Source organism: Podarcis melisellensis, assembly GCF_964234715.1.
Source record: "Podarcis melisellensis genome assembly, chromosome: 1".
Classification (NCBI taxonomy): domain Eukaryota; kingdom Metazoa; phylum Chordata; class Lepidosauria; order Squamata; family Lacertidae; genus Podarcis; species Podarcis melisellensis.
This window is the reverse complement of record NC_138528.1, coordinates 69,493,247-69,519,930: the sequence shown is the minus strand read 5'-3', so window position 1 is coordinate 69,519,930 and position 26,684 is coordinate 69,493,247. Positions and strand designations below refer to the sequence as shown.

The following is a 26,684-nucleotide window of genomic DNA, read 5'->3' as shown; positions in this document are numbered from 1 at the left end:
TGGCTATATACAATGGACTGTTTGTATGTTTGGGATGGTAGCTAGAGGCATGTAGATATCAACAGGCTCATCACAGCTATCTGCCAATCACCCATTCCCACCACCCTTCTGAGTAATACCCCTCCCCACCTTCTCACTATATAGAAGCGTCTGGTAACTTCTGTTTCAGTGTATCTGAAGAAGTGTGCATGCACACGAAAGCTCATACCAAGAACTAACTTAGTTGGTTTTTAAGGTGCTACTGGAAGGATTTTTTTTTGTTTTGACTATGGCAGACCAACACGGCTACCTATCTGTAACTGAATCAGAGGTTTTACTTCACCCCCAGAGGTGCACTCCACTGTCTCTTGAGACAGATGGTTGCAAGAAGAGCACGAAGAGGGAATTTCAACATTTGTTCTGGGTTGTCCTTCCTCCTATTCCAGGGAGGGAGGAAGAATCAGCCCCATGCTCTAATCTGGGGGGGGGGGGAGTGAAATTATTTTGGTTGAAATTATTTTAAGTAAAGTTCTACTCTGAATGATGTATATTGGGATCCTCTCTCTCCCTTGTAAGAAGGCGAGTGTTCACAAAAATGAGTTGCCCAGAGGGAATTTTCATTCACCCCAGGCTCCCAGATGAATGGTTATTTGCTAGCCTGGTCTAAGGCTCTCCAACTCTCTATATTCCTTTTGTTGTTCATTATGTTCTCCTGGATGGAGAAGCTGCAGATAGGACTATTCCCTTTTTCTAATGTATGATTATGCCTATTGTAGGCCTGCCTATGTGCATCCCTACATGATCCTGAAACTACAAACTAATGATTGCCTTGACGTTTGCTTCTGGGGAAAACAAAAGATACAGACTGATTTTTCTTTTAAATCTTAGTACAGTACTAGTTCTGCCTCTTTAAACATTTTAAACATTACATAATTATTATGGTGAAACAGCTGGCCTACGTACATCACCTTAATGCCCTGCCTTATGACTGTGGGATGACAGTTCTTAATTCAACTGTTCTTCAGGTCTCTGATCAGGATCAAAGGTTGCAGCCAAACCCTGGAATTAGGGACTAATTAACAAGTAAGTTTACCTTATTCTGGGCCTATAGTCTATAAATATTCACTCCCATCTTTGTGTTCGAAGCGAGGGGAAAGTAAAACGACACACCAGATATATGCATGGATCTCTCAACACACACACACACACACACACACACACACACACACACACACGGGGTTGGAGACAATTTATTGGATCAGAGATGTGGTCCTGGGTGAGAGGAGTGTAATAATTTCTATAACTTAACATATTTTATTCCTAGTACATCAATTCCTTGTGAGTTAAATGTAACATCTCTATTGGACAGATGAAAAGCCCACCTGCGTCAAATGTTGTGAGAGGCAAGAGAGCATTACCATCTCACACCAGACACTGAATGTAAATAGGCTAGGACAAACCCAGACCTGCCCTGGGAAGCCCAGACTTATCTGGCTATATATCATATACGAATAACCATTTCTAAATCAGTTTATGCCATCACATCTATTTCATAGCCAAGTTTCCTACAACATACAGCCAAGTCCTGTGTCAGGGGCCTTTAGTACAATTTGCAGAAGCTCTACTCTACTGCCAAGTTAGAAGAGAGACTTTGATTTCTGAGTCAAAACTACTGGTTTTTTGGCATGGCTCTTATGCACCTCCTTAAAATATAGCTTACCTGCTTATTGCTTGGGCAAGTATATGACAAAAGAACTCTCCTGCTCTTTTTATTTGAATGCAAATCTATGCTGCTTTCATGAAAAGCTGCACCTGCTGAAATCCTGCTCAGCAATTAGAGATGTAGGAACCCTGTTCTCTTTTGCATTTGGTAATCCTAGGGGAGATTATAACTTCTCCCATCCCAGATTAATGTCTGCTCTGGATGGGTTTACACGCCCTCTGAAGGAGCAAGCACAAAGCTTAGGGGTACTTCTGTATCCATTATTCTCTCTTGAGGCTTGAGTGGCCTCAGTGGCATGGAGTACCTTCCATCAGCTGCACACCTAGCTAAACGCTTATCTGGACTTGCTTCTGTTGTCTATGTTCTGGTAACCTCTAGGAGAGATAGCTAATGGATGCCAAGTGCAACTGCCAGCTTCCAGTCTCTAACCACTTAGATCTTTGAGGCTGGATGCTAGGCCTAGGTGAAAAAGGGAAGGACCAACACATTTTCTGGATTGTCAGAAATGTCTGCACATTCTGGAAGAGAGAGAGACTGTAACGGTCAATGTACTTAGAAGAATAATAACAGAAAAAAGAGATAAGAAAGTTTTATGAGGATGAGTGCCTGGAAGAGTTGACATAAATAAATCACAAAATGCTTCTACATGAAATAGCAGAGGTGAGAACAGATAAAATGAGAATGCAGAGCAAATTCAGAGATGCAGTTCAAGCAGCCTTGCCAGAGAAAGTGCAGGAACTATAGCAGTTCAGTTTAGAGGCTCCAGCTACACCTAAGAACCAATGTGAAACTTTTGAAAGTCAGTGTAAAATCACTGTTTAGAGAATCACCACACCAGTTTCTTGGTTTGGATGCAGCAGTAAATTATGGCTTGCTCGATCCAGGAAGTTATTAATTAATTGGAACACATGAGGGGGGAGAGAGGGGAGGGGGGAGGTATGCTACCCAAAGATTTGATTGTGCAATATCATATACTGGTTATATTTAGATATACTGACCTGATAATGAGGTTTATACCACTGCTTTAAGTCCCAGTCCCAAAGGATCATCTGTAAGACAACAAAACAGGAAGTTATAAACAAACAATAAATATTTTGCAAATAGAACACTTGTTACTATCTATCTATTATTTATTTCAAAATGACTAGATTAACAGTATAGCATTCAGTTGCTGTAGTTACATTCCAATAAGCATACCAAGTGAAAAAAGAACTGTACGTAATGCACTTAAATCTGCTTAGCAGTTATTGAAACTTAATTATGTACTAGTAACAGTATTATTATTCCTCTTCTTGTGAGTTTCCCTATTTAATGTGCCAAACCAAGCTTTCAAGTATTAGAATACAAATTGTAGCTATAATTAAGATACTTCTAACCCATCAAAAGATACAGGCCCCAATTTAGCAAGAGGCAATCACTTTAGGACACTTCCAAGAAGCTGCTGCATGAGGGAGGGAAATCCCCTGCATCCTGCAGGCCTGGGAAGAGAATCCAAGCACTGTGCTCATAAAGTTCCCTCATCTATTTGCCCATACTGAAGGAAACAGTCCAGAATGTCTTCCTCAAACCGGATAAAGGAAAACTACCTAAATCGACCTACACAGCTCCTTTCAAACTTCTGCTGCATGGATTATTTGATTTCATATAATACTTAATTACTTAAAATTCCAAACTATATTAAAAATTACAGTATAAATTGTTGACAAAAATGTCAACATTAGTACACTTGGATTTTTAAAAAATATTTAGTGCTAATAATCACTAGTCAGGTGAAGAGAATATATCTCACTTTAAGATGCAATTATCTGAGTGTGTATCTGAAGAAGTGTGCATGCACACGAAAGCTCATACCAAGAACTTACTTAGTTGGTCTTTAAGGTGCTACTGGAAGGATTTTTTTTGTTTTTAAGATGCAAGTCATTCCACTATGATTTAGCCTAGACAAGTTAAGAGACGACTCAAATCCAAATGAAGGAAAACTCTAGTTGAATGTAACTGAACACTGGTGAGGGCTCATCATCATGCCTACCTAGTGGCAGTGAAGGCAGCAAATAAGGCATACTTTGCTGCCTCCAATGCATTCTCATTTGAGTTGTCCAACAGAGCCTTTCCAGGTATTGTGGAACCTTTTATAGTCTGGCCTGAAGGAGATGACAGAACAGATGGTAGCTCCCTGTGAGTTGTTTGCAAAGCTTTTTGAGGATCAAATTGCTTGCATCCACTGGGACCCTGACTCCACTGTTACAGCAGATGAATCTTGAGAGGTGCCCAGAGCACTGTCTAGTCCTGTTATGTTGGATGAGTTTCAATTAGTAAGGCTCAAGGATGTGTTCAGAAATATTCTTTTAACATTTTACAACATTCCACAAGGTGGCACTCAAATCTAAAATCTTAAGAGAAGCATTTTTTAACGCAGAGCAGCAGAGGCAAATTGCAGATTCAATGCACAGTACTGAGTATCATTCACTATTGTAACATTAGTAAAGGACTCCCCCTAGACGGTTACCGGTAAGTCCAGTCAGAGGCGACTATGGGGTTGCGGTGCTCATCTCGCTTTCAGACCAAAAGCGATTCGAACCACCGACATTCTGATCGGCAAGTCCAAGAGACTGCCTTTGACTGTATGGAAAGCATTTTATTTTTTTAGGTTATAGATACTGAGCAAGATACAAATAGGTCCAGCAATGTTGCATGCCATTCAGCAAAATTTTTGCTCCTTCTACCTCCTTCATACAAACTAATAATATGGACTCCATGCCAATGAAGATTACACGGGAACAAAGCCCTGAGATATTTTGATGAAGGGTGGTATATACAGTAATTCTAATAAATAAAATAAATAAATGAAAGCAAGGTCCCTTGTCACCATTATTGTTTGTTGGAATCCACACCAGAGGCATTAAGATCCAATCCACTTCATGTGGCAGCCCTGCAAAAGTCTTGCAGAAGAACGTTTAAAGAAAAGATGCTGAGGCTGCTGCTGACTTAACTGAGTGAACTGAAATACTAACAGGCGGAGTAAAATGCAAACATGCATAGATTAATGAAATACAGGCTTTAAGCCATCAAGCTGACTTTGGAACCTTTTTCCCTAAGGAGAAAGGGTGGAAAGAAAGTGTGTTATGGAGAGTCAGTTAAACTTAATGTTGACCAGGGATTTTGCCTTCCATTGCTGGAGGATGCTACAACCCATTTGAGGACATCTCTCTGACATCAGTGAACTTCATTATCAAAGGCACTTGGTACAAGTGTGAAGTTGTAGCACTCTAGATCAGTGAAATGTCAGAGATAAGACCTCAACCCTCTGTCAGGTCTTCCATGTGTGCTAGATTACTTGGAGAAGGGGGGAAGGCTAGCAGCAACCACAAATAATGGGGACTCTCCCACAGCCAATTTTTTTTAGGGGGAGGGGACACTGGGAGGCAAACCCTGTTTGCACAAATGCAAACGCTTGCACAGGGCTTGCACTGACAGAACTTGTCAGTTGAATCCTGCCCTCTTTCCTCAACAGGGTCACAATTTAAGAAAATAAAATGGTCTGGGAGATAAAAGGGACAATAACAATTACATTATAAACTTATTTAAACTAAAAAATAAGCCTAAATGTCTACTTATGTGCTACTGCAAAGGAGGCTGAATTGGGGAGAGAGCAGAGCTCTGTCCCAGGTGTGGTGGTATCTCTGGAGCTCTGCCCAAGAGGTAGATGAATTTCTCACTCTTAGTTCCTGGAATGCCTCTCTCTAGCAGTCAAGGTAAAGGTAAAGAGACCCCTGACAGTTAAGTCCAGCCGTGAACGACTCTGGGGTTGCGGCACTCATCTCACTTTACAGGCCGAGGGAACCGGTGTTTGCTCTGCAGACAGTTTTTCTGGGTCATGTGGCTAGCATGGCTAAGCTGCTTCTGGTGCAACAGAACACCAACACCAGAGCAGTGCACAAAAACACTGTTTACCTTCCCGCTGGAGCGGTACCTATTAATCTACTTGCACTTTTTGGTGTGCTTTCGAACTGCTAGGTTGGCAGGAGCCGGAACCGAGCAACGGGAGCTTACCCGGTTGCGGGGATTCGAACTGCCGACCCTTTGATTGGCAAGCCTCAGTGGTTTAGACCACAGCGCCACACGTGTACCACCAACTATTTCCCTGTTTTGTTCTCCCTGACCTCTTAGCACACCAATTAGTAGTCATTTGTTCCTAATTTAATTTGTATTCTCTTCTGAATTTCACTGGTGTAGGATATGTATTCTGAATGTTACAGAGGGTCTTTTAAAAAAAGATTTAGTATATACGAGTAGTTATGTATGAGGAGGCATATGACAGGGAAGAGAGGCAAAAACTTTAAAACTGTTCTATGTATAGTTACTCAAAATGAGGGATGGGGGAAGAATTTGCTTTTTCCACTTTTCACAAAAAGTACAACCCACTCAGATGCTCCCAAACTTCCTTGAAGATTGGAATGCAACTCCCAGTTGGATGAAACACTTTTCTAGATTTTAACACAGTTTTGGTGCACACATAATTTTTTATTTTACAGAAAATATACGCATAAAATGCCTATTTTTGGATTAATGCACTGAAAGCATATTTTATGTTAACAGTACAATCAAAATGCATACAATACAATTAAGGAACCCTTGAGTATTTACAAGAATGAAGTGCGACAGAATTAGGCTGCTCAGTTCATCCCTACTCAAAGGTGACATGTAGTTTAGATGTGTTACCCAAAAACTATAATTCCTCAAGGCTGCTGTCTACATACAACTAAATATTTGGAAATGGTTCAGATCTGAAATACTCAACTGAAGATTTGATCAGCATTTGCAATCCGAAGCCTGGGGAGCACGGCGCTGTAGCCCACTGTGCACCCCAGGCTTAGGGCAACTCCCGCCGGGCGCCACAGGCTTGCGGATAGCTGCCCTAAGCCACACACAGTGCCGCGCTCCCCGGGCTTCGGGCTGCAGGCAGCTATCCGCAAGGCTTCGGAGCCCGCGGGAGTTGCACCAACCCCTCTCGCTCGCCAGGCTTCAGCGAAAGCCTGCATTCGCCCCATAGGACACACACACATTTCCCCTTCATTTTTGGAGGGGGAAAAGTGCGTCCTATAGGGTGAAAAATACGGTAAGTATGTTTGAAAATAGGTACAGACATGCAGTTATGGTGAATGTATCTAGTAAAGTAACACATGGATCATATACATTTTTTCACAAATAAGGCAACACCTGCAAGATAAGCATGAGTTTGTAACATTAACAATGTGGAACCCTAATAATAACCTGATTGTTATTAGCAGATCAAATAAGCTAGCATTTTAATGTAAAAAGTATGCGCTATGAAAAACACAAATAAAAGTATTTTGCTACATTATTTTTTCCATCTTCAAGACTAGGAATAGTTTGGGTATTTTATTGATTAAAACATGATTTGTACTTGCTAGCAGCATCTGTTTGACACTGGTTAGGCACTAACTCAGTAAATAAATATTTCCATAGCAACTTAGCACAAAATTAACTAAACAAAGATACTAACGCCATAGCAACTTGAAATCGGAAATCTTTTTCAACATATTTTTGAGAAGAAGAAGAGAGGCAACAAGAAGATTGTTGTATTGTTACCCATATTTTATGAAGAATTTCTACTTTCTAAAGACACAAAGCTTTTAAGCTACTATGAAATATTTCTTTCTCTAGCTTTTATACCATGCACAGTTGCAAATGAAAAAGGTACAGTGTTGGGTCTGACAGTTGTCCCGCCATTTCTGCAAAGCCAAACTGTTATGTTGGGCAATTCCAGAAACTGGCTAAAATTATTTTAACTGTCTGACCTATTGTAAGTAAGTAAGACTGGCTGGTGAACTGGTATTTTATGAGCTGGAACACTACTTCCATTTGTTCTAGAAACAAAAGGATGGGAATCAATAGCAAAGAAGCAGCATTGTTTTCAGATAAAGTTACCCTGAGATAGAGGAAATAAGCTCAAATGCGTCCATGATGGATTTTAGAAACAGTAAATACCTTCATGCATTGTGTAGACAGGGAAATTGCGGGGGGTGGGGGACTGTAAGGAAAACCTTTATATTTGCAGAAATGAAGGATCAGCCTTTGTGTTTTTCTCCTTCTCTGGAGGCTTCTTTGCAATCAGAAACTTGCTAAACAGGTGAAAGAGGGTCACTTGAACATCTGCTAACTCCTCCCACATTCCATCTACCAGTTGTAGGCAAGGATGGATGGCTTCCTTCCCTCTGCACATTTTACTGTCTAGCTTGATAAAGAGTTCTGGGAACTCAAAAGGTTACATTCCATTTTGTAACATTTTGGTTGGCCTAATAAAGAAGATACTGTTTCAGTAAGGATTTTGGAATTTTTAACAGAAGCAGCTGCCTCCTAGTGCTCAGAAGCAGGAAAGCATACAGACTGATTATAGCTCCTGAAAGGGTTCTAAATGTAACTAAGTGTATGTTAAGTGATTCTGTCACTACCATTAATGAAATGTAGATTCAAAATTCTTTTTAAAAAGCATTGCTGAAACAGTAGCAATGTTTATGTTTACAGATTTTTACAATTTTTAACAGAAGCAGGTCATCTAAGCAAAAGAGATGCCAATGGTGCAGTCTGGGAAAGAAGCCAGTCTGGCTCATATACAACGGTATATCCAAAAAAGCATTAATAAATCACCCAACAATACCCAAATTATGCAAACATTTTAGGTCTGGGGCTCCAGACAGGATCTAGATATTATAACACTATCTGAAGAGACTCTGTAAACAAAAATGAACTGGAGACAGATAAAAAGACTGTTCTTCTAGAAATAACACTTATAAAAATAACAGCTGAAGGAGAGTCTCAAGAAAATTGATTCAATAATTAAATAAAATTAGAAACTTAGAAAGCATACATACTTCCTGCTCTCTAACCTGCACAGACACAACATATAGATATCACCCTCCCTCCATTACACACATACCACAAATACACCTCTCCTTCTCTTACACAAATCGCACATGCATACCTCTCTCAATCAATCGCACAGACTACTTTAGGAACCCCAGCCCCAATTTAGAAAAGCTCCTCCCTGGGGCACCACCATAAGGTCCACCTTGCTGGTTAACAATAGTATCCTGAGTGTACAGGATGCTGTTCCTTCCTTCCTCCACTTTTTTTTAAAGTAAGCCTCAGAATAGGGAAGAAGAGGTGGCTTGGCAGAGATGCCTGTACTGCATTCGGGAGAGGTCTACCAGAAAAAATGCCCTGGATTTGACAATGTTTAATAATTTCAAAAGATAGATTTATAAAATAGCCACTTTTGGGGGGGCGTATTTTGTTCCATTTGCTTTGTTAGAAAAGAAAGTCATGCATAGATTCAATACCTTGTATACCTATTAACTTAAACGTAGATATTTTCTAGACATTTTTTGTTGTTGTTTAGTCGTGTCCGACTCTTCGTGACCCTATGGACCAGAGCATGCCAGGCACTCCTGTCTTCCACTGCCTCCCGCAGCTTGGTCAAACTCATGTTAGTAGCTTCGAGAACACTGTCCAACCATCCTCTGTTGTCCCCTTCTCCTTGTGCCCTCCATCTTTCCCAACATCAGGGTCTTTTCCAGGGAGTCTTCTCTTCTCATGAGGTGGCCAAAGTATTGGAGCCTCAGCTTCAGGGTCTGTTCTTCTAGTGGGCACTTAAGGCTGATTTCCTTAAGAATGGATAGGTTTGATCGTCTTGCAGTCCATGGGACTCTCAAAAGTCTCCTCCAGCTGTTCTTCTAAACACTTTGCTTTATGGGACATCACAAGAACCCTGCTGAATCAGACCACAGGTCTATCAAGTCCAGCATCTTGTTTCTAACAGGGCCAGAAAGCCTACAAGCAACATACAAAACAGTAGCCCTTCCCACTACACCCAACAATTGATATTTAGAGGCAGTATTTTTCTGAACCTGGAGGTTCCATTTAGCTACTGCAGCTAATGGTTACCGATAAATTATCTATGGATGATAGGGCTCTGAATGTTAAAACCACAACACTTGGGACCCTGCATCACTTATTCCATGTGTCAAAGCCTGCATCACTTACTCCAAGTGGCATTGACTAGCAGTCCACCAATACAGAAAAAAATCAAACATGTTAATTTCCCCTGCAATTGAAAATTTCAAGCAGTTTCCACAGCTGTGTGCTGAAGGCATTTCTCCCATTGCTTGCCATCTCAATAACAATCTTAATACCACAGTACTTTTCTGTCACTATCTCACCAAGCGTGGAAACTATTTTCATATTTAAAGTGGACAATTCTATGATTCTCTGACCTATATATTGAAGGAAAAGTACTGAATGTAAAATTACAAATACCCACAGATGAAAACATAACTGTCAGCGGACAGATTGATTCACACACATTATAAAGCACAAATAAATTCTTCCTTTCCCAACCTCCTGAGAAATTGCTTTGCAATAATGTAAAAAAAAATATGGGCGGAAAAAGATTTAATTTCAACCAGACCCTTCTGTAAATTTCATAACTGGTTCCAATAAAAATGTGGAATAACAATATTGGTGGTGATGAGAAGGGAATTTATGGAATGGTACAGAAATAGGAGAGCATGAAAAAGTAGGAGGGTGGCAGAAAAAAGGAAAAGAGAGATGGGAAACACAGAAAAATATAGAATGACAAACAGCAGTCAATTTAAGGCTGCTATTCTATGAATCTCTAAGGTTGCAATTCTATACCTGGAAGTAAGTCCCACTGAATTTAAAGGTGCTTATTTCTGAGTATATACAGTATGTGCAGAATTGCAATGTAAGGAAGCATGTATTTCAATTAAAATATTATAACTGCTGGTGCATTTTTTAAAACAAACAAACAAACAAACAAACATGAAATGTCATGTGTTGGAAAAAAAAGTAAAGCAACTGAAGAAATCTTTTACAATGACATCAGAGATGAGCTACAATTTCATAAATGAAGCCGAAATCAGGATGATGGTCAAATTCTGGTTGGCTCACAATTAGAATCCTTAGGATACAGTCCCATGACTCCATGAAGATGAAGAAATCTATTGAGACAGAAGCTTTGTCTGAAATGCTCATGTTACAAAGATTTATAATGGATAAGTTTTTTTTAAAAGGACTACATTCTTTCCTAATGTCATACAATAGCCAAATGTGAAACTTGTAATACCTTTGTCTCTTTCCAGATTAATTAGATTTCTGAATTTCTTTACATAACCCTAACAGCTCTACTAAAAAAAAACAGTGTCTAAGCATTTACTGGACTCATTTGCTTGATCAGGTGACATTAATCAGCTCTAGACAAATCACAGGACCATGTAAAGAATGAAGTTTCGCATTTCAAATGGCTATCGGGAACAAGAGGTGAACTGAAACCAGATCTGTAGTAGCTAGCCATTTACTGAATGATGTGGCTTCATAATGATTAAAACCTATCAGAATTAGCTCACTAAGCCTACTGAAAACGCAACTGAAAGCAAGGAAAGACAGTGTTTGAAAGAAAGTAAGTTTTTTCAGATGTCAAGTTATAATGTATGATATTTCTTTCCTGGTTTCATTCATAACAGTTTTGGTATTTGTCTAAGATTCTTTTTTTTTTTTTTATGTGACAAGCATGTTTTAAAATTCCATACAACTGCAGAAGTGTTTCTGTAGTAAAGGAAGTGGCCTTTTCAGTATCATTATAAAGACAGAACATGGTTTCATCACAAAAAAGCAGCAGCACCATCTAAAGATCAAAGAGCGGTAATGCGGGAGAAGGCGGTGGCCCCAAGTTGTGGAAGGTTCTCCCTTTCGAGGAGCATCTGGCACATCTTTCAATGCTTTTCCACAGCGGATCAAGACACATTTTTTGGTCAATGTCTTTGAAGTGGGAGGATGAGATCTGGAAGTCTCCGCTTGCCCACTCAAAGTGTATCTCAAATTCCTCTTTGTCAGTTTATAGTACAGTAAGCCCGCAACCGTGCACATTTAACTTGTGTGCATTCAGCTTTACACACATGGCAATCAATCAATCAATCAATCAATCAATCAGTTGGAGATGGAAAGGGGGCAGGGTTTTGGGGGAAATGACTTTGGCAATCCTAGCCGTCATTGAACCCTATGGGTTTTGACTATACAGGCTTTTGTATCTTATAGGTATTTACAATGTGCATGCACTTAGTTATTTGGTGTATTTACTGTGCACTCTTGAGATTTAATAATGCTTAATTTAAATCAATAAATAAAGTTGAAATAGTAAAAAATGTTTATTTCCAAAATTCTATTTCATTTAACAATGAGAAACTGAGAGAGAAACATACTTAAATATTATCCCCCTCCTAAAAAAGTAGAAAGTGTCACTACTCAGCACGACATGTTGCAGGAGCAGATCTAGTCAGTCTCCACAGATAATCACCCAAGCTTTCTGATACACCTCCAGCTGACACCAGCAGTTTCTTAGAAACTTTCAATGCAAAATTTCTATTTGTACAAATGAAAGAAGAGTCAGATTTGGCTACAGTTTGATGAAAAGAAATACAAAACATGAATACTTTAAAAGCTTTTTCCTAAGTAGTTAAACTGTTTAAATGTTTCACAGCAACTTTTCTAATATTAATAATACAAAGAACTAGGTCTTCATTTTCTAAGTTTTTTTAAAAAAACAAAACAAAACCAGCCATTTTCTTTTAGCTCCTCATTTACCAGCAATACTTGTTATAGTGCTAGGTCTGAACAACTTCCACATATACACACTTTTCCTCCAACAAAGACAGGTTCTGTAGAGTGAAGTAACTACTACATCAGCCCAGTAGCAATTAGCCAAGTCAGCTTCAGTAGAACACACCGGAGAGAACCAGCTGTTGAAACTCTCCTATCCCAACACTGATTCAGCAAGGTAAGAAACCTAAGTAGCTTGGGAAACATACATCAAGTAGCACAAGTGCACCACAGATAGCGGAGGCTTATGGCTACTTCTTCACACAGCACACAGTTAAAGTATGAAACATGCTTCCACAGGAGGTACTGATGTCACCAACTGGGATGGCTTTAAAAGAGGACTGGAGGAAAAGAGTATCAATGGCAACTAGCCATGATAGCTATGCTCTGTCTCCACAGTCAGCACAGTAATGCTTCTAAATACCAGATGCTGGAAACCAAAGAGCAGTGTGCTCTTGTGCACAGGTCCAGCTTGTGTTTCCTTACAGGTTTCTGGTTGGTCACTGTGAGAACAGGATGCTAGACTAGATGGGCTACTGGCCTGATCTATCAGACTCATCTTATGGCAAAGTTCTCTTTTATAGCAGGGACCTTGAATCTGGATCCATCAGTTCCATTATTAATGTAAGCAGAGTGCTTCCTAGATAGGCCATCTTTAGTTTCTTCCATCATTCTGAACATAGGATGTGCTGGTGGAAAAAGAAGTCCTGTCTCTATACTTACTACTTCTGTACCTACACAAAAACAATTAGTTTTTCAGTTGTAACATTTGCCCACATGCTACAGTACAGCTGGGTGGTTCAGACAAATTCAAACTTATGCTACATACAACCTTATAAGTTCAAATAAGTAGATATTTATGTCAAAACTGCAATCCTAGACACATTTACTAGGAGTAAGCACCTCGCTACACAGTGGGACATTAATTTTGCATAAAGATATATGTAATTGCACCATCAGACTATGAATTTGCATTTTAAAAATGCAAATATGGACTTTCCCATTTTCATACCACAGCAATGTATAATTCATTTGAACATGAAAAATGTATCACACTATATGCAAATTAGAACTAGTAACAATATGTATTTTCAATATAGTATTTTAAACTGCTTTTTAATTTTGTTATGGTTTCAACAAAAAGTCTTAATAATTGATCTAAAAATGGATGAGGAAAAAACATTTTTGTTAATAAATTAATAACTCAGTTTTCATTATTAATGGATATAAAATTCTATTATGTTTTTAATATTTATTTTATTACCATTTCCCACAAAAGCTATATCTTCAGAACTGCAACAGTACCATCATCCTTTTCTTTGTTACAGTCAAGTTCAGCTTACTACACTATCAAAAATAAAAGCACTGTAAGCTAATTGCTGGGTGGAATGACGCAAACAGTTTCCTAGACAACAGCCCATACTGGAGTGCCAGCCCTAGCATTTCCTCATCTGTTTGCACTCACACCAGCAGTCTGACAGTAAAGTCACTACATCCTGTTTTACTCAAAAGACACTGAAATGCAGAATTTAACCCCTGACTATCATTTTAAAAGTTTTCATCGATTCTTTCATACCAGTATTTTGATGTTCCTATTTATTTTTTCATTACATCAAATTAAAACCTTTCTTCAAAACATAACGAAACAAAACTATGCATATATTTGAAAAGACATCTCTAACCACAAGAACAAGTGTGAAAATATGGAAAAGAAATATCTACTGGGAGACAAAGAAAATTAAATAATTTTAAAGTTAACACAAACCAATGACTACAAATTTGCTCTAAATTATAAATAAAACTTCCTCTAAAGGAAATAATTGCTATTGTTAGAAGAGGGGTCTTTCCCTCACACTGTAATGGCTCATACCCCTAACCTCCTCTTTTCAGTCTTTACCTAGTACCTCTTGCATGCACATCTAAGTTTAATAAATAACAAAATGAGTCACATTTTAGTGGAAATAAGCATAAAAATCAAATATATATGTGATACCCAGCTGATGCCATTTGAAGTCATTAATAAACAGTTTGCCTGCAAGAAATGATTCCAAGTAACCAGAAAGTCAAGCATTCACAAAAGTGTGTTCTTTTTGTTTTGCAAATCAAAACTGACTAACATAGGTACTGGAGAGCAAGCAAGTTTTTTAAAAGATCAAGCCCATACATATATACATACATACATACATACATACCTCACTATCTACAAGAGGTAAGACTTGTTAAACATCTATGAGTGCTAACTGAGTTGTAAGGCAGCAGGGGCTTGAAAAATATACAATATGACACTGTAGAGTAGCAATTTCAGTTGTAGCACTATCCAGTTTCACAGGATTGTAAAATTTACTGATAGGAGTAAGCATAAACCTGCTACCTGCTTTTCACATATGTGCATGTCCTGATACACTTGGAGAATATATTCTCTCTTCCATGTGACAGCCCTTGAGAAATTTGTAAATGGTTATCATACCTCCTCTCAGTCTCCTCTTTTCCAGGCTAAACATACCCAGCTCCTTCAACCGCTCCTCATAATACTTGGTTTCTTGATCATCTTGGTTGCCCTCTTCCGCACACGTTCCAGTTTTTCAACATCCTTCCCAAACTGTGGTGCCCAGAATTGGACACAGTATTTCAGGTGTGGTCTTTCCAAGGCACTATTACTTCCTTTGATCTGGACACTATACTTCTGTTGATGTAGCCTAGAATTGGCCTTTTCTGCATTAGCCACTCTTAAACTGAGAATGTCCCACTTCTGCCCAACCAAATAATTTTTTTTAGCATTAGCCTTTTTTGCCCCAGGCCCCCCTACTCCTGCTCTGTGCTTTCCCTGAGTGCCTCTGCTTGACTGAAAGGTGTCCTTGACTGTAATAATGTATTCTGCTTGCCTGGATAGAGGATTAAGTAATCGTATGGGTGGGACAGTGTAGAAACCTATAACGGTTGCAATGCTACAATACAGTCTACGGTATGGAGGAAAGAGTTACATTCATTTATTCACCTATTTTTGCCTCTTGTCCCCTACATATCGCTTGCATGTGGGCTGTGGAAGGCTCCCCATGAGGGAATGTGGACCTTGGGTTGAAAAAGAGTAGCTTTTTGTACAGGGTAGCTCTACAAACCAAAATGACATAGGCAATTTTCAGACCACCATTCTTTCAGACAGCAGTAGTGCATATGGGCCTTTATAGCAACGGCTGCTACAGTAAGGATGCAATCCAAGATTCAATATTGAAGTAGAGATATCCCAGGATGCACTGTACCCACTTTTTTTCTAGCTCAAATGAGCCCTAATGGGAGTGAGAAAAACCCAAACTATTAGCTATTCTATTGAATGGGCAAAGAATTCAAACAGAAGAGTCCTGTTGGTTCAGACCAAATCCCTATCTAGTCCACCATACTGTTCTCACAGTGGCCAACGAAATGCTTATTGGAGGCTTGCAAGACAAGCTCCATCAGGCTCTTCCCTCAACTGTCATCTACAGTAGCCATTCCATCAGGCTACAGAAGAGAGAGATAAGACTGCAAGGCCTCTCCATCTGCTCTACTAAAAGACCAACAACATTTGGCTTCTGTCCTTGAATATTTCCATTCCAGCTGGTCATTAAGAATTCTGTAACTAAGAATTAGTGTTTCAATTTGCTTTTTTCTTCCTCCCTGACAAACTCTTTTCCTTTTGTGTTATGTCTTTTAGATTATGAATCTGAGGAGACACTGACATTTTTCAGCCACTCTAGGAACATTTTTTCAAAAGAGTGGGATACAAATGTGGTAAATAAATAAATAATTTTCAATCTTTGGGTTAGTGCCATACTTCTAAAGAGCATTAGCATGATGCTGAGTCATTGGAGAAAGCAGCATTCTGTTTTCACCTTGCTGATTGTAAAAGATATAAACATTAATTGAGAACATTTCTGCAGGGGCAGAAGAAGGGGTGTGTGGTGGGTGCAGTCTGCCTCGAGTGTCACCACTGAGGGAGGTGACAAAATGCTGGGCGGCACTCACCATGGTGCCTGCAGCTCGCCAGAGCCATGCATCTCTCCTGGGCTTGGGCACACGCAGGTTCCACACTGCCCAAACAGTCCACCCACTGCCTCCCCCCCATCTGTAGGGCGGCTGAGTTGGAGGAGGCAGGCAAACTCTGGAGGCCTCACAGTGTGCCCTGTCCCTATGGGCAGCTCACCCCGCCCCTGGGTACGCTGCCCCAGGCACACGAGCAGCTTCCCCTGCCGCTGCATTTTTGTACTACATTTCTGGCTTATGGGAAACTAATTTGTTTCTGCATGGAGAAAGAAAAATTTAGTATGGGATTAATTCAAAGGAAAACTGTGAAAATTGGATAGCACATGCTGCTTTAAGTAAGCCATAATCCACACACTATTTAAAATGTAAAATACTGTTGCAGTGTTACATATAGGACTCCTTTTAGAAAGGTTCAGTTAATTTCACGATGATCCAGTTAGCTTGTACAATGCTACAATTCCTTTTTATTGACAACAGAGCAACACCACTCATATTCTGGAATTTGAGGGGTGGGAGGCAAAGCAAACATATGCCCCAGCTAGAGAGCAAGAGGGCAGAGGGAAGCAGAAGAGCAGCCACATTGTCCCAAATCCTGCTGCTTGCACGAGCCAGGGCAGAAGATGGAGGTATTTTCTTTTATTCCCACCCCTACTGTCTCACTCCACTTGTATCAGCTCCAGGGAAATGGCAAGGCTTTGAACCCACCAGCACCAAAGCCACATGCCCTGTGCTGTAATATCCTGTCAGTGCCTTTTTGGAAGAGAACAGTGGCAATGAGAAGGTTCTGCAGAGCCATCCCCACTGGTGGAGTTCTGATGGAGAGTTACCTCTACCTTATCCTTGTTCCCTCCAAAGGCAAGATAAAGGGTTAGGATTGCACTTTAAGTTCTTAGCAAGCAATAAATACAGGCTACAAACAAGAACTATGTCTTCTGTAGACAGCAAAAGGCTGCGGGGATTCGAACCGCCGACCTTTCGATCGGCAAGTCCTAGGCGCTGAGGCTTTAACCCACAGCGCCACCCACATCCCACAGGACCTGGGAGACCAGGGTTCAAATCTGCACTCTGCCATGAAGCTCACTGGGTGACCATGAGCACATATATATATTTATATATGTTTATAAATACATATATATATATATATATATATATATATATATATATATATATATATATATACACACACACACACACACACACACACACACATACAGTAGTACCTCAGTTTATGAACTTAATCCGTTCCTGAAGTCCGTTCTTAGATCGAATCCGTTCTTAAACTGAGGCACACTTTCCCTAATGAAGACTCCCGCCACCAGTGCCCTTCCACCATTCCAATTCTATTCTTAGACTGAGGTAAAGTTTGCAAACTGGGACACTACTTCTGGTTTTGCGGAGTTCGTAAACCGAATCGTCCATAAACAGGACTGTTCTTAAACCGAGGCACCACTGTATATGTTTATAAATACATACTTACATTTGCAGGCTCCAGTCAAACAAGAGTTTGTGATACATCAATCAGATGTATATTGTCCCTGCCTGATGCCTATCCATTGACTAAAGGAAGCTAATCAGTCTTCAGAGAGGAGTTACCGTATTTTTCGCTCCATGAGGCACAGTGGACCATAAGGCGCATCTAGTTTTTAGGGGGGAGGAATCAAGAAAAAAAAATATTCGTTTTTAGCTGTGCGCAACCTCTCCCGGCTGGAGAGAAGGCAGAAGCCTAAAGCCTAATTAGTGATTTCCCAGCTTTGGAAAGTAGGTAGGAGGGCTTTAGGACCCTGTCAGAGCCTGTCATGACAAAGACCAGTGCAGCTTTGGGATGGCAGGAGGGCTTGGGGGAATTCCAATTTTGGCCTCGCTCCCCCCTCTCCCCCCCCGCACAGTGCACGACAAGGCAGTGTGCAGGCCCATGCTGAAATACACTTGCAGCCTGAAAGGTATGAAAAGTTGGACTGCCCTGCTCTAGAATCCTTAACTGAAATGCACTTCATTGCTAAGTGGAAGTTTCCCCAAGCTTAGGTGCGTGAACTGCCTTTCATATCTTTTCTAGCCCTGATTAGCTTTCACATGCCCTGCCTCTGCAATATTGATCAGCTATATTTCTAAAGGGGTGTGGACACCTTGGTAAATGATGGATGATTTTACTATTAAAGGGTGGGACACAAATCTCCTGGGAAATTAAATTCACTCTCTTCTAGAATAATCTCACTTCCTAATGCTTACCCGAACTACATCTGTAGCTGATGTAGCCAGGGGTAGCCAGCCCAGGCAGCATGAGTCTGATGGTGTATGAAAGTTATGAAAAAGGCTTGAACAAAGACTCAAAAAAACACTAGAACTAAGAAAGTGTTTTGTATCTTGTCCCTTCTGTATCCTAGATACCAGCAGGGGGTGGCGTGTTAACATTTTTTTGAAACAGGTTATTTCCTTTTATACTTGAAAGATCGTATTATTCTGATTTCCTTACAATAAATGTTTGTTTAACAGAAATATTGTGGCATTGATTTAACTCAATGTCTAACCAGACTGTGGATGAGATGTAGATATTCAGAGCCTGCCCTTTATAAAGAAACCACTGTGTCTGCCTAAAAAGGATCCCATCTCCATTGTACAGAAGTTGACAAGGCAGATAATCCCTTCCTTGCCTATAAATTCAGAAGAAAAAGTGCTGCCCGGATGCAAAAATATCTCCAAATTCACGCCTCTCCCATTCCCCACTTTTCTGTATTGTGTTAGGTGCCCCTTAGCAGCCATGGGGAGTTTGACAGCATTAACCCTCAGTGGCTCCTGATTGGTAAAATTCCCATGACCTGCTAGTCTTTTCCCCTCCTGGTTACACTGGAAGAAGGGGAACAATTTATTGTTATGTCATCTCTCATGGAAATCAGGAGAGGTTCTTGCTACGATCAAGTACCATGTTGATATTGTGTATTTTATCACTTGTTAAATTTGTATAGTGCCCTTCATCTGAAAATCACATGGAAGTGATCACAGGCGAGCCTCCCTGGGAAGAGCATTCCACAAACAGGGAGGCACTGCAAGGAGACACACAAAGAAGGGCCTCAGGTGATGATTGCAGGGTCCAGGTCAGTTCAGGAGGTCCTTCAGGTATTATGGTCCTGAGCTATTTAAGGCTTTATAGGTCAAAACTAGCACTTTGAATTGGGCTCCAAAACTAATTGGCAGCCAGTGCAGTTGAGCCAGGATTGGTGCAATACGCTCAAACAGTCTTGCCCCAGGGAACAACCTGGCGCTGAATTCTGCACCAGCTGAAATACATTGCAGTAATCTAATCTAGAGGTTACCAGAGCATAGATGACAGAAGTTAGGCTATCCCTGTCAAGAAGGCAGCACAGTGAAACCCCACCAAGCTGAAGCTGATGGAAGGCACTCCCTGCCAACGAGGCCACTTGCACCTCAAGAGAAAGCGACGAATCCAGAAGTGCCTCCAAGCTATGTTCAGAGGAAGTGTAACCCCATCAAGAGCAGGCCACTCTACTCTAGGGAACCACCCACTAATAGTGCCTCAATCTTATCTGGATTGAGCTTCAGTTTGTTGGCTCTCACTCAATCCATTACTGAGGCAAAACAATGACCAGCACATCCACTGCCACACCTCCAGATATAAAAGAGAAGTAGAGCTGGGTATCATCAGCATATTGCTCACAACATACTCCAAAACTCGGAATAACCCCACTCAGAGGTTTCATGTAGATATTAAACAGCACAGGAAATAAAAAGGAGCCCTGATGAGCCCCACACTGAAGGCTCCACAGGGCTGAAGAGCACTCCCCAAGCATCACCGTCTGGAAACGATAATCCAAGTAGAACCAGACCACTGCAAACCAGTGCCAAACACCTCTAACTCAGGCAGCCACTCCAGAATGATGCCATGGTTAATGGTTTGGAAAGCTGCTGAGACATTGGGGACAATTAACAAGGACGTGTTTCCCCTGTCTCTTCCCAAACAGAAGTCATCATACAAGGTGACCAAAGCAGCTTCTGTGCCAAAACTGGGCCTAAACCCTGATTGAAATGGATCTAGAAAATCAGTTTCTTTCAGAAGCACCTGGATCTGGTCAGTGACCACCCACTCAAGAACTTTCCCCAAAAAGGGGAGACTGGAATAATTACAGCAAATTACAAATGCTACATGTTCTTTTGATGTGAGAGAAGAAGCACAATTCATGAATGAGATGTGCTTCCTGTTTTGCCATGATTAGTGTGACATTAAAAAAGGAACTTGCACTGGGGAGATAAACAAGTAATTTCCTCATCTGAAACTTGCACACCTCTTCCATACAGGTTCCTTTCCAAACATTACACCATTCTGTATCAGGCAAATGTACACAGTTGCTCTTACCACAGTACATCATGTATCTACAGTGGCACCTTGGTTACAGAACGGCTTAGTTGTCGAACAAATCAGCTCCTGAATGCCGCAAACCCAGAAGTACTGTATTTTTCCATGTATAAGACGATGCTTTTTGCTAAAAAAAATTAGGCAAAAATTGGGTGTCATCTTATACATGGATAGTGAATGAAGAGGGGGGGGCGTGCGATTAATGGCAGCAGCAAGCAGGAGATTGGCAGCAGTGATTGGGTTCGTGATTGGTGGCTGTGGCTGTGGTAACTGGGCAGGTGATTGGCAGCTGTGGCGAGGCGGGGAGGTGATTGGCGGCAGCAACAAGTGGGTGAGTGTGCTGTTGGTGGTGGCAAGTGGGCAGACAATTGGCGGCTGCAGACAGATGTGCAATTGGTAGTGGCTGTGGCAAGTCAATCAATCAAGATGTTTATTCGGCTTTACACTGTGGCTGTGGCAAGCGATCAGCAGTGGCAGGCAGGCGGGTGAGCGACTGGCAGAAGTGACCTTCCCCACCCTCCCAAAAAGCTAAACAACCTAATTTCTTAATTTTGGGTTAAAAAAAATAAGGGTTGCCTTATACATAGAAAAAATATGGTAAGTGTTCCGGTTTGCAAACGTTTTTCGGAAGCCGAACATGCGACATGGCTTCCGCTTGAGTGCAGGAAGCTTCTGCAGCCAATCGGAATCTGCGCCTTGGTTTCGAATGGTTTTGGGAGTCGAATGAGAACCAAGGTTCCACTGTAGTCTAATACGGCAAACATACTTTTTAGTGCAAACTTCCAGTGTTCAAGAAACTTACAAATAATTTAATGGGCACATTCGTGCCCAAATTCATGTATATAATATGTGTTTGTTTCCATCTTGTTTGATCTGTGCTTTGGAACTGGCACCACAGAATTACACCATAATAATGTACCAATTGCGCACTTTTAAAGTAAGTTTCTAGATCTAAAATTGTACTGAGGGACAGACTGACTTTCTTGCATTTCCACCACACACCCTCAATGAAAGAATTTGATTTGTTTTGTGTCTTCTGAAAGTGAAAATTCAAGTGCTATACGTATGTAACCAATTCTTTAAATGCTCAAATAAATTACTGTATTTTTCACCCTATAGGACACACTTTTCCCCCTCCCAAAATGAAGGGGAAATCTGTGTGCGTCCTATGGGGCGAATACAGGCTTTCGCTGAAGCTTGGAGAGCGAGATGGGTCGGTGCGCACCAACCCCTCTTGCTCTCCAGGCTTCAGGAAGCTATCAGCAAGCGTGGGGAGCCCGCGGGAGTTCCCGCAGGGCTCCCCAGGCTGCGGATAGCAGCCTGACGCGCAGGGCGCCCTGAAGCAGAGCACCCCTCGTGCCGGGCAGACATCCGCAGCGTGGGGAGTCCTGCGGGACCTCCCGCAGGGCTTCCCACGCTGCGGATAGCAGCCTGCCGCCCGGCGCGCAAGGCGCCCTGAAGCAGAGCACCCCTCGCACCGGGCAGACATCGGCCAGCCCCACAAGCTGGGGAGCGCCGCCATACCACTGTTCCCCAACCTGGTTTTGGGGGGGAAATAAAGGAAAAATTTGTTTCCTTTATTTCCCCCCAAAAAAACTAGGTGCGTCCTATGGGACGGAGCGTCCTATGGGATGAAAAATACGATAACTCTTAGACAGCAGCTCCTTGCCCATTTATTTGACAGTAAGCCCCAATAAACTTAATGTGATTTTTCTGTGCAGATACGTATAGGATTAAATACACAGTGTACAACTTTAAAAAGTAGAATAATAATAATTTATTATTTATACCCCGCCCATCTGGCTGGGTTTCCCCAGCCGCTCTAGGTGGCTTCCAACCAAATATTAAAAACACAATCCAGCATTAAACATTAAAAACTTCCCTAAACAGGGCTGCCTTCAGATTTCTTTTAAAAATAAGATAGTTGCTTATTTCCTTTGATATCTGATGAGAGGGCGTTCCACAGGGCAGGCACCACTGCTGAGAAGGCCCTATGCCTGGTTCCCTGTAACCTCACTTCTTGCAGTGAGGGAACAAACAGAAGGCCCTCAGGGCTGGACCTCAGTGTCCGGGCTGAATGATGGGAGTGGTATACAGGACAGAGGCCGTTTAAGGCTTTAAAGGTCAGCACCAGCACTTTAAATTATGCTCAGAAACGTACTCAGAACCAATGCAGGTCTCTCAGGACCAGTGTTATATGGTCTCAGCTAGAAAGCTAGGAAGAGATATTTGCACCATTAAGGTCGATCATATGTATATAATATAATATACTGTATTATTAAATGGATTTTTTAAACTTGCTTGAATCTCCCTGCAGAAAGAAGGGAGTGTACTTTAAAAAACTACATAAAATTAGTTTAGTACAAACTTCTGGCATAATAAGGCCATGATCTGAATACTAAGGTAATGGACTACATTAAGAGTTACTAATTGATATACAACACCTATTAACTCCTTTTGAGCAATATGAATTGGCTTTTTAATGTTTAAAGAAAAAAGCTAAAGAAAAAGGTGTGGAAATTAAAATATTCATGTTCCTCTATTTGCAATGTTTTACGCTAAAAAAGCCCTATATACAAAGGGCATTTACTATTATTTATACTGTGTACATTACATTATTTACTATATTTATTAGTAGGCTACTTCAAACATCTGACTAAAAAACTATTTCTGAAGGCCTACTAATAATCCTATGTTCTATAGCAATGATGATACTTTCAGTTAACTTCTACTTTATTTAAAATAAAAATGCAATGTAAATTTCCTTTATCATAGTAAATATGAACAAAAAGTTTTAGAAAACTAAGCAGTAAATCTTAGACTGTATTCAAGAACAGCTTGCTGGAGACACACAGAACTTAAGATTTTATTCAAAAAATACAATCACATTACAATAAAACAAACTAAGCAGCCATACAGTACATTTCTAAGTTCCAGCACATCCATATGCTTTTTCACTTCACACAAAACCTCAGTATAGAAAAGCTTGGTGTCTGAGAACTAGACAGCCCAACCATATATTGTATATGTTTACTCAGAAACCAGTCCTACTGATTTCAATAGGGCTTACTCCCACTACTGTATTTGTGCATAGAATTGCAGCCTTAGGATACACATTAATAATAAGTTTCTTGATGCAACATAAGGTGGAGCCAGTTCAATAGAAACTCCTCAAATGCTTTCTTAATTTGTTACTGGCCAATTTTTGTGTGAAAGTCAATTTTTCCAATTAGGAGGAAATCCCATACTAGCTGTCAACTCTAAAGTTTTTCCAGTATCTGACTATTTCTATTTGGGGTATTCACTTTGCTGACACAAGATAATGTATTATGCACAAGGTAAATTACAGAAGAATAGAGAAAAATGTGCCCACTAATAATCCCTGCAAGCACAATTCCTGCTGACAAAGATGGCTTGATTCAATCACACATACACACTACATATGCCAGTTGTTTCCTATGACAGTACAGCCAGTAAATGCTTTGTGTCACTTCAGAGCTGAATTTCAGCTTTTCATACAACAAATGCTACTAGCTTAAAATATTGAAACCCTATTCTCTAATGTTGATACAGGATTCACAGGATTCTTTCCTCAGCCTTGTTTCTTGGCACCATATGAAACCGTTATTAGTCCTCTATGTTATCAAAGCATAACAGGTTGCCTCTCAAATTCTGTTAACATGCTCCTTTGTTTTTTTAGTAAGTGAAGCTTGCCCAGTTTGCTGGATTTCAATGAATCAAATGATAAGCAATGCTGCACGAAAAACTGAACAAACGTCCTCTTCTTTGGCAAAATAATTTTGTTTGCACGTTCACACTTTCCCCCATCCTTCTCCATGGCACTACCTGGCTAATTCCAAAAGCTCCATGGTTGCGTGGAAATTCAGTCTGGAAATTCATACTAACTTTGCAACTGAAAAGTCTTTCTTGCTGTAAAAGTTACTGGCCCAAAATACATCACTTCACCATTTTTGCTGTACTGATACAAAGTCCTAATAATGTTTCATTTTATGTTCCTGTGTAACTGAGCATGGAGCATGCAAGTTTTCAAAAGGGGTAGAATATCAGGAAGCACAACAAATAGTCATTTAGCACCTCAAAAGCCAATATCAGGGCGTACAGGACTCCTGTTGTTTTTCCTTTGGCAGCTCCCTCTCTGGAAGTTTATACCAGGAGACTGGAGTTCTAAGTACAGACCAAATCGGAATGCTCAGTTTCACCCCGGATTTAAGATAAACCTAAAACATCAAAATTAGTGGCCTGTGCAAGCAAACTGCGATCTTCTTTCTCCAGCGTCGCTGGCTGAGGCCAAAGTTTTCTGTAAGAAAAAAGTTACCCTTCAGCTCCCTGCCGGAGGAAGGCTTACCTGTTCTCTGGAAATGCAAGGCAACGAGGGTCTCCTGAACATTTTGCAGCTCCCATAGTAACTGGTGGACGTCTCCCCCAAAGACACGCAGCTGGATCTCCTCCGGGGTCGGATCACGGGGACTTTCTCCTCTGCTGCAACGCTCGGCGACTTGGGGTAAGGAGACTGGCGGTGGTCGTGCGGCGGCGGCTGGGGCTGGTGGTGTAGCTGGGGCTCCGGCCCGGGCGAGTGACAGCAGCAGGAGGCGAAGGCGCAGCGCGGTCCGCCCCGCAGCGCCAGCAGACACCCCGCCACTCCGACGGCGCCGGACAGCAGGGGCCTAAGGGCCGGGGCCAGAGAGCCCAGGCTGGAGAGCGACAGCAGCCACACGAGGGCAGAGAAAGCCAAGAGCAGGAGTCTCCTGCGGTGCCCGAGGCTGCGCTGCGCGAGGGTCAGCCCGGCCACGGTGCTCAGCGTGGCCAGCAGCCGGCCCGCCAGCACCTGCAGTTGGGCCGTCGGGGGGTCGGGGGCGCCCTGCTCAGCCGCCTCCTCTCGGCGGGGGAAGAGCAGCGCCGCCAAGTCCCCCGCTTGGCAGCACAGCGGCAGCGCCAGGAGCCACCGGGGGCCGCCGGGCTCGTCCCGGGCCAGGTAGCAGGTGAGGAAGAAGAAAGCGCAGGCGAGGGTGAAGAGCGGGCTCAGGCACTGGCCCAGTCCCGCCAGCGGCAACAGCAGCGCCCCCGGAGCCGCCCTCCTCTCGCCCTCGCTCCAGGCGAGCCAGAACGAGAGCAGCAGCGCCGCCGAAGCGGCAGCCAGGGCGCCCAGCCCCACGGAGAGGGAGCCCTGCGGGCAAGCGGCCCGGAGCAGCGAGAGAGAGCCGAGTGGCGGGCTCTGCGGCAGCGGGGTGGCGTGGCCCTTCACGTAGCCGTTCCTCAGGCTGGGCTCCGCGCCGGCCGGGGCAGGAGGAGGCGGGCTGGCAAGTTTGTTGTTATGCCTGTGAGGAGCGAGGGGGGAGCAGGAGGGGGAGGCTTCTTTCTCTTCCCTCATGGTGGTCGCGCGGGAAAAGCGGGGAGGCCGTCAGCTTCTCTTCCCTCCGGGCTTTGCCTCGCTCATCGTCGTCGAAAGAAAGGCACGCGGAGCGAGGCAGCGGCGGCCAGCGGAGCCCAAACGGCGGCGGCGGCGGCAGAGGCTGAGAGTCCGGACTCGGAGCATGGTGGGTAAAAGGGGGGAGGAGGGAGAGAGAGAGAGGGGGAAAGGTAAAAGTATCTCTTTCTCCCTCGCTCGCTGCGCTCCCTCAGAGAGAACTCGCGGTCGCCTCCCAGAGCTCAACGGCTGCAACGGTCCGTTCGCTCGCGCGCGCGCTTCCACGCTCTGAGAAATAACGACTTTCAGGAGGGTCCGGTGTGGCGAACGAAGTTTTGCGCCGCCGCCGCGTGAAGTCACGTGGCAGTAGGCGCAGCAAGCACCGACGAAGTAGAAAATCCGCCGCGCCCCCCCCCCGCCCCCCTCAAGGACAGTTGGATCCTAACGGTCGGAGGTGGAGGGCGGCGGGAGGCCGAACA

At 42.3% G+C, this 26,684-nt stretch overlaps 1 protein-coding gene across 1 annotated transcript in view; it reads right to left on the bottom strand.

Annotated features, from left to right (window-relative positions):
- Positions 1-26,427, bottom strand: part of PDE3B (phosphodiesterase 3B) — a 48,931-nt gene extending 22,504 nt beyond the window's left edge. Inside the window, exons 1-2 of the mRNA XM_081925917.1 lie at positions 25,147-26,427; positions 2,701-2,751 (exon numbers count right to left, since the gene is read on the bottom strand). Of these exons, the coding sequence (XP_081782043.1) occupies positions 2,701-2,751; positions 25,147-26,169 (1,074 nt within the window). The 5' untranslated portion in view covers positions 26,170-26,427. The remainder of the gene's footprint in view (positions 1-2,700; positions 2,752-25,146) is intronic.
- Between the last annotated feature and the right edge of the window lie 257 nt (positions 26,428-26,684).